General features: G+C 37.5%; 1 protein-coding gene across 1 annotated transcript in view; it reads right to left on the bottom strand.

Annotated features, from left to right (window-relative positions):
- Window positions 1-5,340: 5,340 nt before the first annotated feature.
- The window catches only part of Cpq (carboxypeptidase Q), a 372,519-nt gene continuing 358,287 nt past the window's right edge, over window positions 5,341-19,572 (bottom strand). Inside the window, exon 7 of the mRNA XM_026383548.2 lies at window positions 5,341-5,952. Within this exon, the coding sequence (XP_026239333.2) occupies window positions 5,789-5,952 (164 nt within the window). The 3' untranslated portion in view covers window positions 5,341-5,788. The remainder of the gene's footprint in view (window positions 5,953-19,572) is intronic.

The following is a 19,572-nucleotide window of genomic DNA, read 5'->3' on the forward strand; positions in this document are numbered from 1 at the left end:
TGAATCAGAAAAGCAATTTAACCCTCAAGTCAAATCAGAAAGCAGCTGGATGTGCAGGGAGTAGCCCACCACTCAAATGATATATTATTTTTTTAAACAAACGAATAATTCCTTTTATGACAATTTATGATAGTTCAGTCTTTGGCAGTTCTTGAAATTCCTGATAATCTATGTTCTCAGATTGGAATAAAGTAGTGAGAAAAGAATTAGTCAAAATGTACTAAATGCAAAGAGAGAGAGAGAGAGAGAGAGAGAGAGAGAGAGAGAGAGAGAGAGAGAGAGAATATGGGTGTAGTTATTAGACAAAATTTAGTGACCAAGCACTGACTTTTAACCAAGCAAGGGTAATAAGAACCAGACTTGTGTTTATGCATGAAAACAATTTAAAATCAAACCAACTAAATGAAATACATTTTTAAAAAAATACCATACATCAGGAAATGAAGGAAAATGATGCCCAGAGACAGTAAAAAAATGAGGTGAGCCCGTGATGACCCTCACGAACTTCCTTGGTAGTTTTCAGTTACAGTGCAGGGAATGAACACCCAGGAAGAGCCCGCCATGAGTGAGGAGAGGAACTAGAACATCCACGGAGGTGGTGGTAGCTGAAGTTCACGGGACATGGTCTTGGAGAGACTAGGGCTACACAGAGAAAGGATGTCAGAGATCCACAGAAGGTCTGCCCACCTGACTCATATCTTTAGCTAACCACTCATTGGTGCATGCATTTGAGGAAACTATCAGAGACTGGGGAAAGACCCAGCTGAAAGGAATGGAAGGAATAGCACCAGGAACTCACATCACACAAAGACAGAAATAGTTTTCTGTTCCTCCAGGCGGAGATGAAGCCTCATAATTTACCAGGCATTGAGTATACAGAAGTATTACACACTAGGAGTGGGTCAAAATTAGCTGTAAACTAAATGCTTCTGTAATTTTACCTCATTGCTTGATTGAAAAATTAGGGTGCACATTTTTTTCAACACAACAGGATCCTGAAAGTGACCATCTTTGGTTTGGATTGGAAGACACCCTTTTGTAAGTCACATGACCACTACTAATCAGTTAAACAGCTCCTTGTCTTTCTCTGGGACCATTGCAGCAGGAATTACTACTCAACTGGATCTCTTAGTGATGTCTTCCAATCCAAGTTTCCATTTGTGATCATTGTCTCCTTTTGTGAGGATACCATACGGATGGTACTACCCAAAGCACCAAAAGGAGTTTCCATATTTCCTGCCTAAACCTTTCTATCCCTCCTATTCCTTTTCCTTCTTAAATTGAATTAGCTCTCTTTTTTTCTTGCCTTTTATTTTATCATTTAGAATTGTAAACATGCCTTTAACAAATTGCTTACCTGCATCCCACAAGTTTTGATATAGAGATGTTTGTGTGTGCTATTATTCAGTTGTAAATGTTTTAATTTCATTGAATGGTTTCTTCTGTGTCTTATGGGTTACTTACTAGTCCCTTATTAATTGCATTTAGCCATTTCTTATTTCTCAATATTTTACCTATATGGATTGGGGTAAGAATATTTTTTAGTTGATTAGTGGCATCGTAGTCCCTGAATTCAATGTCAAATTTGTTAGTCCTTTGTTCTCATTCCATGTGTTGGGGGTTGTTCTATTGTTATACATTCTAATTTGATTTTTTTTGGTGGCTACTTTAGAAAATTTAACATTCATATCTAACTTAGCAAAGCCTGAAGTTAGACAATATCTTTATTCTCTTTTAGGGCATTTCAAGCACCTTAGACCATTAATTCCAATAACTTTCCTTCTTATTCATATGTTTTTTAGTTAAGTGTCTCCTTTTATAAAAAATTTCTTTTTTTTAGTTATAGATGGACACAATAGCTTTATTTTATTTATTTATTTTTATTTGTTGCTGAGGATCCAACCCAGTTTCTCACACATGCTAGGCAAGCACTCTACCACTGAGCCACAACCCCAGTCCCCATATTGTTTTCTTTTCAAATATCACATTATCATTGTTTTATTTGACCCATATTTGTTTAAAATGATTACCACCTTTTTTTCCTATTAACTTCTATCAGACTGGTAGGTTGAGATGGTCCATTAGGACAATGAGCAAATTGGAAGTAACAAGACTTAGTCACTCACTGACCAGAAGCAAGAGGCAGAAATAGGTGCCAGTTACCTGATATTCTGTCTTCTCTCCCTAGAGAATGTCACCAGGGCGGGGTCAGGTGAAACAATGCAGATGTGGTAGGGAGGCACCTCCATGCTGAGGAGCCCTGGACAAAAGATTTCTGGTATTTTTATGTATATGGAACTGAGCAGTGGGAGAAAGAAGGCAGAGGTGGAAAAGTATGAAGTCAGAGCGGAGGAAAGTGTTTTCCTCATAAGAACAGGAGGCCTCATGGAGGAATCTGGGATAAGATTCCAGATATGCAAGTGAGCATTGCAACTCCCTCTGGAAAACCATCCTGCAGTGAGGGTGCACTGTCTGGAGTGGGGAGCGCAGTCTTTTCTCAGGACGCCTGCCACACCATGGGTCTGTAATTGGTCACAGACCTGAAAGAGCACACCAAGCCTTGGGCTGAGACCCGGGCTCCTGGACAGCTAGTACTCCATGTTAGGGTTCACTCTAGGATCACTGAATCTTGCTGGGAGTATACTTTGGCAGGTTTCTTTGAGTGAAGATGATGGTGGTAAATTCTCTTCAATTTTCTGCTCTGGAAATATCCTTATTTTGTCCTTGATTTTGAAAAGTATTTTCAGCAACCACAGAATTTTGAGGTAGATATTTGTCTCTCAGTGATACCAATAAGTTCAGTGCTTGTCCCTGGTGCCATACCAAAGAACAAGGACAAAAGTTTTTGAGACAAAATTAAAAAGCCGCTCTATTAATTTTCCTGCAAAGGAGGAGGGCTGTGGACTAAGGTCCCAAAGCTTGCTGATCCACTTCTCAAAGGGTAACAGGGCTTTTAAAGGGGGAACACAAGGACTAGGCTCTGAGTAGGATGATCAGTAATTATCAGTATGATTATCAATTAATGTCCAGCTGGTGGTCTCGAGAGAGCCAAGGCTCAGACCTGTTGGTACCAGTTCCCAGGGGTCGATTTCTCCATTCTTGTGGTCAGTGAGTTAAAGGACAGATAACCTGACCTAGAGTGGGAAGAACATTAAGGGAAGAACATAAATATTGTTTTCCTTGGTGGTTTGGGAGGGGAGGAAGAGAAGGAAGAAAAAGGAGAGAGAGAGGGAAAGAAAGAAAGAAAAAACACATTCAAGATTGAACTCAAAACATAACAGGGACCCCTGTACATCAGCACATTGATATTTCACTGACTTCTGGTTTGGTTGTGTTATTAAGAAGTTAGCTAAGAGTCTAATTATTGCATCTTTTAAGACAATCCATCTCTTCTCTCTGAGTTCAAATACTTTCTCTTTCTATAATCTCTTCATATCTTTTAATTTATTCTTTCTGGCATTCATCAAGTTTCTTGATTCTGTGACTGATATATTTCACTATTTCTTGACATTTTCTATCATTTCTTTATGTAAGATTATTTCTTTATGTAAGTTTATCCTTTATATATGTGTATGTTTGTATATGTGTATACATGTGTGTATATATATGTTTTTATTATATTATATATCATGTATATATTATATATTCTTAACCTTTCATATTTTTCAAATATTTATCTTTCTGAGGTAAATTTTCATTAATGTCTTAACTATAACCTTTCAGTTCATGATTTCTCACTAAATAGGTCCCTTAATTTTAAAATTTCACTTACTATATTCCATATTTCTAGGAGTTCTCTTTAGTTCTTTTTACAATGTGCTATTTTTTTCATAATCCTTTGCTCTTTATTTTCAATCCCTTAGTTTACTTCCTTAAACCTGATGGAAATAGTTTATAAAAACACTCAGCCTAAAAATTCCAATTATCAGAGGACACTGTGGGTTAATTCTGTTGTGGTATTTTTGGTTTGCATTCTGAGTGAAAGTTCAGAATGTTATGGTTCCAGTTTGTTTTTTGCTTTTGCTTGTGACTTCATATTTTTTGTAACTGTATCTATGGAAATTTCTTGGGACCCTCTACTCAGCACTTACTTATTTACTTGTGGTAATTTTCCTTGAAGCCCTCAGAGTTATTTTTAGTTCACTGTGGTATTGAGGTATAATCTTTTTAGGTCTCATTTTTGTGGGAATTTTCTAGTATCCCTAATGTGGCAGGATCTGGGATTTGTTTACATTCTCCAAGCTTGAAAAGTCTGAAAAAAATGAGATTTAGATTTTCCACATCCATTCTTCAGATTTTCTCAAAGAGAAAATGGTTGAATGCTCTGTGTATCTCTCTTGGGACATGTCTTCACATATTTTTAATCACCACATTCATACAGTCTCACTTTATCTAGCATTTTTAGCTGTTTTCAGTATTAAAAAGCCAGAGTATTGGTCTGCTACCTTGACAGAAATGAAAGACCCTACTCTGTCTTTCAGTTCTTTTAAATATTACTAACAAAACTGATTATTTCTCCTCCTCCTCCCACCTTTCCCTTCCCCTCCTCCTCCTACTCCTTCTTGTCATCCAAATATATTACATGTATATCAGATCTTTTGACATTGTCTTATAGTTCTTAGGTGATCCATTCTGGCATATTTTTCCTCTCTTTTTTTTTCTCTTAGTGTTTTAATTTGAATAATTTCTGTTGACCCATATTCAATTTCACTGATTCTTTCTTCAACCTTGTCTAGTCTGATGAGCCAACAGAAAAATTCTTAAATTTATGTCATTGTATTTTTTATGTGAGTATTTGCATTTGACTCTGTTTTATAGTTTTCATCTCTCTGCCGAAATTCTCTGTTCTTGTGCATAGTCCACTTCTCACACTAGATTCTTAACATATTAATCACAGTTATGTTAAATGCCCTCTCTGATAGTTAAAAGTCCTGGGTTGCCTCTAAATGCAGTTCTTGTCATTGCTTTCTCTTCTGACAATGAGTTTATTTTTTTCTCACCTTTTTGGGTATATTTTGTAATTCTTTATTTAATACTTGGTATTGTATAGAAGGAATAGTAGAGATTGTAGAGTAGATGAGGGCATTTGCTTTTGCTCTATAGAACCCTATGAAGATATTATCTGCCCTTTCTTCAGCTTCAATCTCAATAAAGTATAAATAAGCCATAACTTCCTTCAAGTGTGTGAAATATATAAAATGTACATGTGTATAGGCATTATTATTTATCTAATAATGGATTTAATAAGGTAATTGGATTATACATCCTTGATTTTTTCCAAATGGGGACATCTTTCTTTCTTGCTAATTTAAAAATTCCATATCTCATTTAAAGCTCATATACTATAAACATGTGCAAGTTAGAAAGCCAAATGCATCCATACATTCAATTAAGTTTTAAGAGGAATTTGTAATTCATCTACTCTTACAATAAAAACATAAACGTAACAATCGATCATTATATTTAATATTCATAAGCAAACCCATAAAAACTGCAGGTCTTCATTCAGCATTTGTTTTCAAAGTAGAAATAATATTTTTAAAAGGTGGCATAAACAAATGCCCTCCCTGTGATTCCTTCCATATGGCGATTCTAGGTGGTGATGGGGGTTATTCCTTATTCTAGAAACATTTCAGGAAGCATTAAGACAGAGCATGACAGAAAGTATAAAAAAGTTGGGTTCTGAAGATGAATCATATAAATCTGCTTTGCGAAGGACAGTTTCTTGAGGCTGCAGACCCAGGATTCCTGGCTAGAAAGGATGAGAGTGCCCTGGTCCTCACTGTTGTTAGGACCTGGGTAGCATTTCTTCCATGTCTGCAACAACGTAAGAGACAACAGCCCAAACGGCGGCAGCAATGTTCATCTGCTTTGGATCCATGACGGTCATGGTGTCTCCATGGGAGTGATGGAAGGCGAAATATTTATACAAGTCATCACGTAGACTGGCTCCTGGGGAGAAAAGAGAAAGAATTCTGAGTGGAATATTGATAGATTGTTGAGAAACCACTGCTACCCTTACCCCCTCCCTTTGTCTGCTCCTATATACCAGCTGCAGTGGAAAAATAAGTACTTCCCCAGGCTCTCTTGCAGCAAGAAGTGACAACATTCTGACTATGAGGATATGAGGGACAGGTTGTGGGCGCGTTCTTGGAAAACCTTTGCTTTGCTGACAAAAGAGTTGGGAAAACGTCTCTAATGCTGCATTAAAGTCAGATGAGAAGTTAGGAGATGCCAGGGGCAAAAAAGCCCACAAGCTCCACATGGCAGGGTGGAAAGACAGCAGAGTCTGGATTGAGAAACTACTGCTAACCAACCAACGAACTCTGTCCTGCCTACTTCTGGACTCCCTGCCATTTGAGGGAAAATAAACTTTCATTTGTATGAGTCACGGATACAGATGTCTTCATATTTATAAAAGAGCATCTTTGTGTCTGCAAGAGTGTAAGTAATGTACCTTCCTGGATACAAAAGAAAGTCAATACTCCTTTGCTCAAGTTTTCCTCCTCAAATCACTTGTTTACTTCCTGCAGTCATGAAATACCCAGCAACCTCCAAGGACACCAGCAGGAGTCTCTGCCCCACTTAAAAGCTTTCTTCTCACTTTTCACTAGTTTTAGTCTTGAATCAAAGCCTCAGGGAAACTTCCAGTCTTGCTCATCCTTGAAAACCTACTAGGCCCATCTTGTGGATAGTTGCGATTCTTCAGCCTCCAGCAGTTTGTTTTATTATGAAACACACCATACATATAGAAGAGTGCAGAGAACAAAAATGTATATTACCAAGGGCGATGATATAAAAAGTACACATATGTCCATAATTCAACACAAGGAAAATATTTCCAGTATCTTTGAAGGCCAATTTTTTTGTACCCTCACTTCCTATTTCAGATCCCTTCCTGTCCTGCGTGTGTGCTAATCACGCATACACGCCTGTACACATACACGCACTATAATATTGCCAGCTTTTGAACCATATACTTCAGATGTATTTCTTCATCTTGTTTTTTTCACTCGAACATGTAAAATCTACCTATTATCATGTATAGCTGTACTGTTTCCTTTTCTTTCTTTTTTTCTTTTTGCTATTCATTACTCACTGTCTTTATCCCTTTTCCTGACATTGGGTACTAAGGTTTTTCCAGTTACCTATTATTATATGTGCCATCAACATTCTCTAGGGCCAAAATGTAAAAGTGGAATTGCTGGACTGTAGGGTATGCCTGTATTCAACTTACCATGTAATTCCAAAAGATTTTCCTTTTCAATTCACACTTCCACCATCAGTGTATGAGTCCTTCTCTTGCCTCATACCCTCTCCAGCACTTGGTATCCTCAAAGTAATTTTTGCTAATTTGGTGAGTATAAAATATTACCTCATTTTAAAAAATTATTAATGGGAATGAGCACATATTATTATATGAATTTTTTGGTCATTATATTTTCTCTTTTGTGAAATGCCTGTTCAGGTCTTTTGACAATTTTTCGGTTGATTTATTTGTTTCTTCTTGATTTTTAATATGATATGTTTTTGATCTGTTTGTGTTGCTACTCTTATGTTGTTATGAAGCTTGTATATGTATTATTTTCCAGTTGTTTGTGACTCAACTTCCCCCCCCTTGTTTAGCATGTGTTTTGATCACTAAATGCTTTTATTTTCAATGTAGTTGAATTCATTGTTTCCCTTATGATTTTCATTTTGCATGTCTTCTTTAAGAAATGCTTTCCTACCTTAGAATCAGAATTCTCCTGTGTTTTCTTGTAAAATTTTTAAAGTTTGGATTTTAACTTTTAAGATCTCCATCTATCTAGAATTAGAATGGATTCTTGTGCAGGATACGAGGTAGGCTTCTACTTTTACCTTTTAGGTGTTCAGGAACATTTTTTAACTAGTGCATCCTCCTTGCCCATCACCTGCAGCATTAGTTTTGCCTTGTATCAAGTTTCCTTAAAAGTGAAGGCTCCTTCTTTTTTTAAAAAAATTTTTAGGTTTCAATGAACATTTATTTTATTTATTTATATGTAGTGCTCCTTGGGCTGGGGTTGTAGCTCAGTGGCAGAGCACTCGTGTAGCATGTGCGAGACCCTGGTTCGATCCTCAGCACCACATAAAAATAAATTCATAAAATAAAAGATATTGTGCCTGTCTACAACTAAGAAAAAAAAGTTTATTAAAAAAAAAAAGTGAAGGCTCCTTTGGGCTAATTCTGCTGCAGTGGTTGCTGGCTGACCTCTGTGGCGAGGCCACACTATCTTCACTGCTGTCGCCTGCTAATCCTTGACATCTGCCAGGGCAAGATCCCTCACCTTCCCTTCCCTCTCCTTCAGGAATATTTTGGTTATTCTTAACCTTTGCTTTTCCAGATAAATTTCAGAATCATTTTAACATTCTACCAAAAAAAAAAAAAAAAAACCCCCGAGAGTTGTGTTAATCCATGTATCTATTCAGGGAGAATGCTATGTCATTTTATTAGGATGTTGTGTATTCTCATCGATAAAAATAGTGTACTGATGTGTGTTTTTATTTACTTAAGTCTTCTGTAACTTAAAAAAAATCTCATAGTACAAAAATTTGCACATTTTGGTGGTTTTATTTCCTGGATCGATTATATGCTTTGGGGTTATTGTAAATTGTACATTTACAAACTCGCCTTTTCTATTTATGGTTATCCGCTTGTAGTGAAAAGTGTATATCTGATTCATAAAATAAAGTTCCTTCTTTCTCTACATTCTGGAATCTAATGTTAGATTAGAATTATTTATTTCTTGATTATTTCGTAGAACTTTTTACAAAACCACATAAATCTGATGCTTGCATTATGGTAACAATTTTAACTAATGATTCAATTTCTTTCATGATAATTTGGGCTGTTTGGATTTGTACTTCTTGAATTAATTTTGGAAATTACATTTTTGCTAGGAATTTAAGAGTTTTACCAAATATTCAAAATAATCAGCAAAGAATTGTCAATAATATCCTGTTTTTATTTTTTGCCAATGTTCGCCGACCTATAGTGATGTCTCTTTTTCATTCCTGATGTTTATCATTTTTGTTGGCTTTTTGAAGGAAAAAAAAAGATAACAACTTTCAGGTACTTTCTATTATACAATAGGGTTTCTTTCATTGATTTCTGTTTTTAGATTTATTATTTCCATTATTTCTTTAGTTTATTTTCTTTTTCTAACGTACTTTCCCCCCTAATTTCTTGAGTTGAATCCTCAGTTTATTATTTTGTAGATTATTTTGTAGATTTTCTTTGTCTCTAGCATGAGCAGGAAGGCCACAATCTTCCCCTTAACTGTGCTTTAGCTTTATTCTGATCAATATTTTCATGATTGTTCAATCATATATATATATATGTATATATATATGTATACATGTATATTTACTAATTTCAAGTTTGATTTTTTTCTTTGACTCATGAGTTTGAATATTTTTTAACAATAATTTTCAAAAAATATGGAGTTTCCTTGTTTTTATTTTGTTATTAACTTCTAACTTAATTCTAATTATTAACTTCTAACATAACTATTAGACAAAGTGCCACATTCTTTGAATTTTGCTGAGATTTGCTCCATGGTCTATAATACGATCCATTTTCATAAATGTTTCAAGTGTACTACATGAAAAGAGTGTGCTCTCAGGACTCTGTGTGTGTCCATTAGCTTGAGCTTGCTAATTGTGATCTTCAAACCTTTTAACTCCTTACTGATTCATTGTCTATCTATCCATCAATTTTGGGAGAGATGTGTGAAAATATCCCTCTGTGATTTTGGACATGTTTCCTTTTCCTGTAGTTCTAGAAATTTCCTTTTTATATATTTCAAAATTTATGCTATTAGGGGTATATAAATACAGAATTCTGTCTTCCTGGGAAATTGAAATTTTATTACATGTGCCCCTCTCTCTATATTGTAATTGCTTTTGTACTGAAGCCTACACATTTTAGTACTAGCTTTTCCTAATATTTAATGTAGCCACACCTACTTCATTCAGTGTGGCCCCAGTATGCCTTTCCCCCTCATTTTACTTTCAGTCTTTCTCTGTCCTGATATTCTTAGGGGTTTCTCTTATGAATAGTTTATAAGTGAGTTTCAAAATCTAGTTTAAGATTCTTTGATTTTTAACTGGAGACTATAATCCATTTATGCAAATCGTGATTATTGTTAAATTGGATTCATTTATACAATCTTAACTTTTGCTCTCAATTTGTTCATTTTTCAATTAAAAGAATTCTTTTTTTCTTTCTCTCTTGCCTCTTTTGCATTGATTTTTCCTCCTCCTCTCATTCCCCTGTCCCAGCCCGTACCCCCGTTTGGAAGTTACAGTTTATTTTAATTCTTCCAATAGGGACTGTAGAAATTAGACGTCACATATTTATCTTAATAAGTCTAAAGTTAATTAATACATTACCTGAGGATACTAGCAGCCCCACATTTTGCACCTGTTCTAGGTGAACTCACTGTTTCTTACAACCCTTGCTCTAGGCAACCAGGAATTGACACATAAGCTTTCTTATCTCTGTGGATACTCACTTTATCCTTTTTTTACCTCTAAAAATTTCCCTTATTTGCCTTGTGATAAACCATATATTATAAAAAGACAATTATTGTTTTATTCAATATTTCCTTTGGGGAAGGAGAGGTACATTTCTATGAACTTCTGGTAACCACACTGTCAGGGTTTTCTTTTCTTCTCCCACTTCTTGTCCTTGGATACTCATTCTCCAGAACTTCACTGCCTCAGGATGTTGAGTGGACTTTCTCCTAACCTAAATTTTAAAAACTTCACCAGAGGGTTTGCCCCTACACACTCCTAATCTCCTTGCTCTGGAGCAGAGTTTGCGTTTGCCTCTTTTTCTTTCATTCCATGCTGAGTTCAGCCATGGTGCTATTAAACAGGACACAAGCGAGTGGGGCAAAAAAGAAAGAAAAGTATAAAAGAAAACTCAACTATTACCCCAATTAATGGCTCCGATGCCTTTTGGCAAACATCCCAAACAGTGTGTGTTGACAATATCTATCAAATTCTTTGCTCATGTTTAGAAGGCTCCTTCCTGTGCAATGATTTTCTTTCTACACTAGTTTATAAAGACTGTTTTCTGTTACTTCAGTGGCTCAGAATGGGTTGGAACTCATTATCATCCAGCTTGATATCATAAATCCCTCAGTGGTGGGCTGGAGCTGAGGTCCACAGTGTTCTGAAGTTTCAATCCAATTTGACTGGACGCTTATTGAGCCTCTACAATATTCTAGGCAATGGCTAAGGCCTGAGGCAGACATAAAGGTAAAAAGACACAACCTCTGCTCTCCAAAAGCTCTCACAAAGCTCAGTGGGAGCAGAGAAAATGTGTACAGGAGTAATAACAACATAGAATGCACTGAGTGCTACAACAAAAGGACAAAGAAACAGTGGAGAGATCATGTCACTGAGTGACCTCTCAGACCCCTTACACTAAGTCCCCATGTTGTGTGTTCTCCATCCAGCCCTTACCATACTTGTCCCATCCTTTGTTATAATTGACTGTTTCACATTTCCCTTGTTACACTGTAACCTCCTGAAGGCAGGACCTCTGTTTTGCTGCACATTCTGTCACCAATGCCTATAATATAGCACCAAATAGAAGATGAAAAAATAATATATATAAACATACATTTATTTTTTTACTGACTGAATGAAAATCAGCAAATTTCCTGAACAAACTAGGCCTGTAGTGTGCTGTACCTGTCAGAGTTCTTGTAGGAAACAGATGGGACATTTTAAGAAGTCAACTTGAAGAATTGTTACTATTATTATTATTGTTATTATTTTGCAGTACTGGTAATTGAACCCAGAGCTGCATTCATAATAGACAAACACTATACCTCTGAACTACATCCCCAATTCCTTCTAAATTTTATTTTGAGACAGGGTCTTGCTAAGTTGCCCAGGCTGTATTTGAACTTCAATCCTCCTGCCTCAGTTTCTCAAGCACCTGAAATTACAGGCATGAGCCAATATGGCCCAGCACTTAGAGCCCAGGAGGATAGATATGCTGAAGTTACAGTGGGTAGAGAGGAGCTGTGGTTATTTGCACAGGGAGTCAGGGACTCGGTCCCCTTCTAGTGCCTCTTAATATCCTCCTGGTCCCCCTTAGCAAAGCCCAGTCGTAACCCAGAGGGCAAGGGAAACTAAATAATGTAGTTCATAAGAGTTCATTTCCAGGGTAGAGGAAAGTGGAGAAATATTCAGCACTGATACTTAGGATGTCAACAGACAGACAAGGACCCACGTATTCTGGGTGACTAGGATATGCAGTACCCCAATGTGGGGGACATGGGGAAAACTTGGACTAATTATTAGTAGATGAAGTCAGCAACTGACTGTGGAAGGTCCTAAATCTGAGCCTGAAAACAGACTGAATATAGTTCACAAGTGCACACGCCCCAGGCAGCTAGAGGGAGGAGGGAAGGCTCAGTGATGGCAGCTGAACCCTGGGGAGATGCTCCAGAAACACATGGAGGAGGAGCTGTTGGACTGCCATGGAGGTGAGGAGAAGTTGAGAAAGACATAAAGTCTGGGGGTTGGGTGACAAGGGCCACAGTCAGATGCTGAAATCTCATCCTCTGAAATTCTCAGGAAGGCAAGTGGATAAAGATAACCACTCTTCCCATGGTAAGACCAGAAGTCCACTTTAAAACCAAAAGCTTCTTCATGCCATGAGCTCACAGCACACACAGGAAAAGAAAAATCTGTTTGCTTACTCTGGCAGTCGCTGGAAGCATTTTAACAGAAACCGTGACATTTTAGAATTAGTTGAAGCTGGTAGGGAGCACAGGCTCTGTAAACTGCGGAGAGCATCAAGTGAATGTCAAATTCATGCACTAAGTAAGGACAGAGTCAAGATGTTTCCCCAAATGGAAGTCACTGAGGGTGGACAGAGGACGAAATGTTATTATGGATATTGGGAAACAAGAGGGGACATTTAATACCAGAAGAGTGTGGTTCACCAGAGCTGTTTTCCTTCCATTTGGAGCTTCTAAAAGACACTGAATGGTGATTGACAGGAAAGGACTCCAAATCCCATATTGAAAAGATAGAGGCAAGGAATATTTGCGCATGTCCTTCTTAGGCCTCCAAAATTCCCTGTCTCTGGCTGAAGGAATTTGACTCCAGATGGGTGGGTGTGGGCGACCTCCCTTTAAAACTCATGACTTAAGGAAGGCACTTCCTCAGAGACCCTCTCAATTCCCACGATCACTCTACAAAATTAAAACAACCCTGGAAAATCTGATACCACCGGGCGAGGATGTTGATAAGCACAGAAGCTGTGAGGGTGGCCTGGTGGCTGTCCCACAGCTTTGTCCCTGTAATTCCTAGGAGACATCTTATCATGACAGCCACTGATCTAACAGACTGGCATCGAGGGAACTCCTGCATTTCAATTTCTGAGAGCACCTGACATCAGCATGGGGGAATGTTAACCATCACGAGGGATAAATCGTGGACTCTCTTTTGATGGGTATATGAGCTCTGAACAGAGAATCCTGCAGTGCTTTTTAGAAGTAGAAAGCTGATAGAAGGAGCCTGCTCTGAAGGCCAATATTCTTTCTTGGAAACAAACTAAAGCATTATTTGGGCAGTTTGCTGTTAGGAAATGATTTCCAAGGGAGGTTGGAAGGACAGGATGCGAAGACATGCTCCTCAGCATTTCAGCCAAGGAGAAGGGAGACAGAGCTGAGAGAGTGAGGGGTTCCAGGGAGGGAGGCTGGGGTCAGATTCAAACCTTCTGCTCAATAATTGGGTGACATTGCAAGAATCATGTAAGGCCATTCAACTTGAATTTCTTTCATCATGAAATAGGGTTATCGAAACTCAGTTTCCAAGATGTTTGTGAGGATAGAAGGTACTAAGTTAATTCTTTTTTTAAAATGAATTTTTAAAATTTATTTATTTTTTATGTGGTTCTGAGGATTGAACCCAGTGCCTCACATGTGATTGGCAAGCACTCTACAACTGAGCCACAACCACAGCCCTCAATAAATTTTGTTTTTTTAAAAATATATTTTTTAGGGGCTGGGGATGTGGCTCAAGTGATAGCGTACTCGCCTAGCATGCGTGAGGCACTGGGTTCGATTCTCAGCACCACATAAATGTGAAATAAAGTTACTGTGTCCACCTAAAAACTAAAGAAATAAATATTTTAAAAATATTTTTTAATTGCAGTTGGACACAATACCTTTATTTTATTTAATTATTTTTATGTGGTGCTGAGGATCAAACCCAGCACCTCACACGTGCTAGGCACATGCTCTACTGCTGAGCCACCATCCCAGGCCCTCAATAAATTCTTTATTACAGTTATTGTATCTCTACAAGGATGACCCAGATATATAGAGCATCATCATCAATTAAATAAAAGTTGGGGAATAAACATTCTAATTTAAGTTCTTCAAGAACTTAATTATTGTTATTCTTAAAGATGGAGCAATTGGATGGTGAGGTCTATTCTATATGACTCTGATTTGGATTATTTGCTGTCTTCTTCCTTCCCTTCTTCCTTCCTCCTCTCCTCTAAGTCTTTCTTATAAACACTCATTTTTCAAAGAAAATATTTTCCAGCTGTGTGACAGGGTGATGACCAGCCAATGAATATTATAAGAAATTCCCAAGCTGCCCCATACTGTTCACAGTGGATTTCAATCTCCACAAGGAGAGTACATTAATGACCATGACCTCCATTGGATCAGAACCAGACTGAATCCTGTTAGTTCCTGAAGAGTTGGATGGGCAAATGTACAAAGATTCTACATAGCCTCTTCTCGTGTGTTGACTCTCACTCATCTGTAATCAGTGAGTTTTCATGTAGGAAAATTAAGCAATTTGTGTCATGAGAATGATTTTGAAAGACATTTGAGAGCTCTGAAAGTTTAAATTCAAGTCTGTTATTTTAGCACATCCATGGCTGCTGTGGTACAGCATGAAGGATGCAGTCAGAGGCAAGCAGCTGTGGAAGATCTTTTTCTCCTTTATAAACAGATCTTGAGCTGTCTGGGGTGCGCAATTGAATTGCAATGGAATGTATCATGGGCATTCCCCTGATCATAATAACTATGGAGTTAGAGAAGAATGTGATGTTCCTAACATATTCTCTGCAAGAAAACTTCGTCTCCCTAGGATCCATAAAATGCTAAAAATACATTAAGAATTTAATTAAAATTATTATTTTTCAGCAACATTATCAAGTGAAATAAACCATTATTACCAAAACAATTAGAAAATCAATTCATGGACTTTGTAGACATTTAATCCCTCTTTTCAAGGGGGGTAGTTTAATCCCTACTAAATCTTATTGAAAATTAGAATAAGGAGTAGTTAATTAATAGCTTCTGAACCCATAGCTCCCCAGAAGAGAAGACAACTCAAAAGAGGAAAGAAAAAGGAAAAGTAAACAAAGGGCAAGATGGGAATGGAAAGGAAAGGAAAAACATCCCAAATCAAAACTCCATTAAAGTACTGTTATTTTAGTTTCCAGACTCTTCATTTATCCAAGGACCGAAAAGCTTGTGCTAAAATATTTCAGGTGTGCCACGGGACCGTGTAATTTCCATCTCTTTGGATAACTTGAACTGGCTGCTGGGATAATTTTGACCACGTGTTTTAACTTAACACCAATACATCTGGGGGACCTCGAGGTCAGAGGGGTCCTGAAGTATGTGACAGCAGTGATTAGTACTACACTACTAGCAAGGCTAACCAGTACTACATGAAGACATTCCACATTGGGGAATAAGAATAGTTAGCAGTTGTTGAGTGTTTCCTATGTACCTAGAGCTTTAAACATTGTTTTATTTAATTTTCCCAATGATACCAGAAGGAAGTGATCATAATGTGTCACTAACAGATGAAAAATACATTTGAGTAACTTGTCTAAAGTCATACAGCAGTAAGTGGTAGGAAAAGATTCAAATTTAGGAGTCTCTGTGCCCATTTTCTCCTCATGGATGGGAATTTTTGTTGGAGATACACTGGACCACGAAACAGCTGCATTCATAAAATAGACATAAGCAGTCTGGAACCATTTGTCAGAAGATGAATGAGGCTTATAGATCCATCAGTTTGGGCTAGGCCACACACTGTGGGCCTACCAATCCTCCTGAGATTTCCCCGACCATTTAATATAAAGTCCACCCTTACCTTGGTCACTTAGTATCTCCCTTGTTCTAATTCTTTTATGTTTTCTTTTTCATAGTTCTTTATTTTGTTTATTTATTTTTGATACCAGGGATTGAAACCAGGGATGATTTACCACAGAGTCACATCCCTATCCCTTTTTAATCTTTATTTTGAGACAAAGACTTATGAAGTTGCTTAGGGACTCACTCAGTTGCTGAGGCTGGCTTCGAACTTTCAATCCTCCTGCCTCAGTCTTCTGAATCGCTGGGATTACAGGCATGTACCATCATGCCTGGCTCTATCTTATTTTTAAACTTCATATACAAAACTATAAAATTTGCACATAATAATGGAGCATCCTATGATGTTTCAATACACCATATGATGTATATATTGGGTAATGTTTAAATCAGGCTAAACATTTTTTTTTTTTTTGTGGTGCTGGGGATTGAACCCAGGGCCTTGTGCATGCAAGGCAAACACTCTACCAGCTGAGCTATATTCCCAGCCTTAGCTTAGACATATTTATACCATCAACCATAAATCATTTCTTCCTGTTGAGGACATTCATATTTTTTTCTTCCAGCTTTTTAAGGTATATAGAACATACTTGCTATCTACAGTCATCCCACTGTGCAATGCCACAACAGAGCTTCTTACTCTTATCTAACAGAACTTATTGCTCATTGATCAACCTTTCGCCAACTCTCCTACCCCTCTCTACAGCCTCTGGTAACCACCATTCCACTCTTGACCTCTATGAGATCAACTTTTATATTCTATGTCTGAGTGAGATCATGGAGTATTTGTCTTTCTGTGCCTGGCTTATTTCACTTAACCATAATGTTCTCCGGTTCCATCCGTACTGTTACAATTAATAGGATTTTATTCTTTTTATGGGTGAATAGTGTTCCATGTGTATATGTACCACAGTTTCTTCATCCATTCATCAGTTGATGGGCCTTTAGGTTACCTGAAACCATACCTATTCTGTGATGGTTTTATTATTTGTTGCCTATTTTATCTACTAGAATGTAAGCTTCTTAGGAGCAGGGACCTTGTCTTTTTCACTGCAGTCCTCAATGCCTGATATATAACAAATACTCAACAGATGAGTGTTGAACCACTGAACAGATAAATGAATGAATTATTAGACATTTTTCTAATGGGGCAAAGGCCTAGCTTCATTCTCCCTTCCTATAGCAAGTTTGATAAATAAGTCCCACTTTCTGGGAATCTATTCTTGCCTTCTGTCTTGAGCAATGATAAATAGGTGCTCCCTACCGAAAACACGTCAGCACCTACTTACATATACAAGCTGAGATCTGGATACTCTCCCAGGTATTACAGTGTGTTCCCATTTTTACCACTCTTAAGGAAATTATCCATAACTTGAAAACAAGGTAAAATGCTGGATAGCATGTCCTCTCAATGTCACCCAGGGGCCAAGACTACCCAAAGGTGTCTAGGAGCATGCACTTATTTTGACTCACTACTTACTAGAGATTAAATGTTCTAGACTTACAAAACTTGCATATTCATTTATAAGTGCCTAGAAGAGATAAAAATGATCTGCCCCATAGAACAAATAATCCCAGAGGTTACAGTTCATTGGCCTCTAAGACATTAAGCAAATTTTGTCTAACCCAGTAAGTTTTCCTAATTGTTTAGTAAATTGTATAAACTCTACTTTCCAAAAGCTCTTTGAATTGGTCTCAACATCTTACTAATTTTTGTATAAGTCAATAATTGAGTAAAATATTTGATGTGTTCAATTTATATTTGCATTAAAGTCATGATTTTATATCCCAGACAATTTTACTTTACTACCACCCACCTACAAAGCTTAAAAGAACAACCACATTTGAGCTGGGGTTGTAGCTCAGTGGTAGAGTGCTTGCCTAGCATGAGTGAGGCACTGGGTTTGATTCTCAGCACCACATGCAAATAAGTAAAATAAAGGTTTATCAACAAATAAAAAAAGTTTAAAAAAGTGAAAAGCATTACACAAATTTAAAAGAACAATCACATTCATAGATTTCATAGGCTTCTTTGTAAAATTTGATTGACTCACAAAATCACCACCCATGATTTTATCCATGATTACCCTAATAAGTAAGAGCATTGAACAAACTGGTCACTAACATAAGGACTGGCCTTCATTTAGAAAATTTGTGGCCCCCTGTATGTAGTGAATGACCTCCCATGTATGAGTGGGGTTGGGGGAAATAAACACATAGATATAAATACATGTTTATGTATGAAGATATGTACATATGTTCATGTGCCTGTGTGTATAAAATTGGTCTCTTCTTCATCACCTACTCTCTAACCCTGTCCCCCTTGAATACTCTTTCTTTCTTCCTTGGTCTGCTTATTGCCATTCACATGACTCTGGGCTCCTTATCTTTGAGTTTTGTGTGTGTGTGTGTGTGTGTGTGTGTGCGTGTGTCTCTGTGTGTGTGTGTGAAATGCGTGTCATGCCGTATGTATTTAAAAACAAACACTCATGCCTCCTTAAGATTTTCTTTTTTTGTTTTCTAACAAAAACCAATATTGGCACTTTTTCTCATGGGCTGATTTGGAATCATACTCATGTTTATTTATTAGTCCCAATATACTGGTTTTCTGCTTTGTCCACACAGAGTTTATTCCCATTCTTCCCACCCAGCCAGATGTCTATACAGTTCTTCACCTCCTGAGCCAGTGTGAATCTTCATAAATACCTTTCTGTGGTTTTCTTCAAACTTGGGAAATGATGCTCACCAAGAAAACCCCAGTGAAAGCTGTTCTGACAGAGCTCAATGTGAATGCTCAATGCATATGGGCATTTGGACCTGAAAAGACCCTAAAGATTGTTTCCAGGGTGGCATTTATAATGAAAGCTTTACCACCACCACGTTTTTTTTTTAATAATTATGTTCAAATAGATTTTGAAAAAAATTTCTGGCTAGAAAAGCACAGAAGTTACAAAGCCTCTGTGTGGTGGAAGGCAGGTTTTAGCAGATACGGAATTTGAACTTGTCCCCACCTCTTCGTGCCCACCTCCCATTCTGTTGGCAAGCAGAAACAAAGGAATTAGCCATGTGGGAAGTATGTACACATGATGTTTTCTGAATATGGATAATTCAGCAATGTTGTTTGGCAGTGCTGCAGAATTGCCCGGTGATGTGGAGCTCAGAGCTCGAGTCCCAATTCTCTTGGCCCTAGTGCAATGATTATGGTATTTGAGGCCAACTGGTTGACACTCAGTAAAATGAGAGTGGCCAGAGGGAGAATCTAGAAATCCCTGACCTGTGACCTTTACTTCCACATGGCTGAGCCGCTGGAGTTTATAAATCCACAGTCTATTATTTAGCGCTTATGTATATAATCTGTAGGGGAAAAGAAATCCTGTATTTTATAAGAGGAAGTCTT

The sequence above is a fragment of the Urocitellus parryii genome, chromosome 7, assembly GCF_045843805.1.
Source record: "Urocitellus parryii isolate mUroPar1 chromosome 7, mUroPar1.hap1, whole genome shotgun sequence".
Classification (NCBI taxonomy): Eukaryota; Metazoa; Chordata; class Mammalia; order Rodentia; family Sciuridae; genus Urocitellus; species Urocitellus parryii.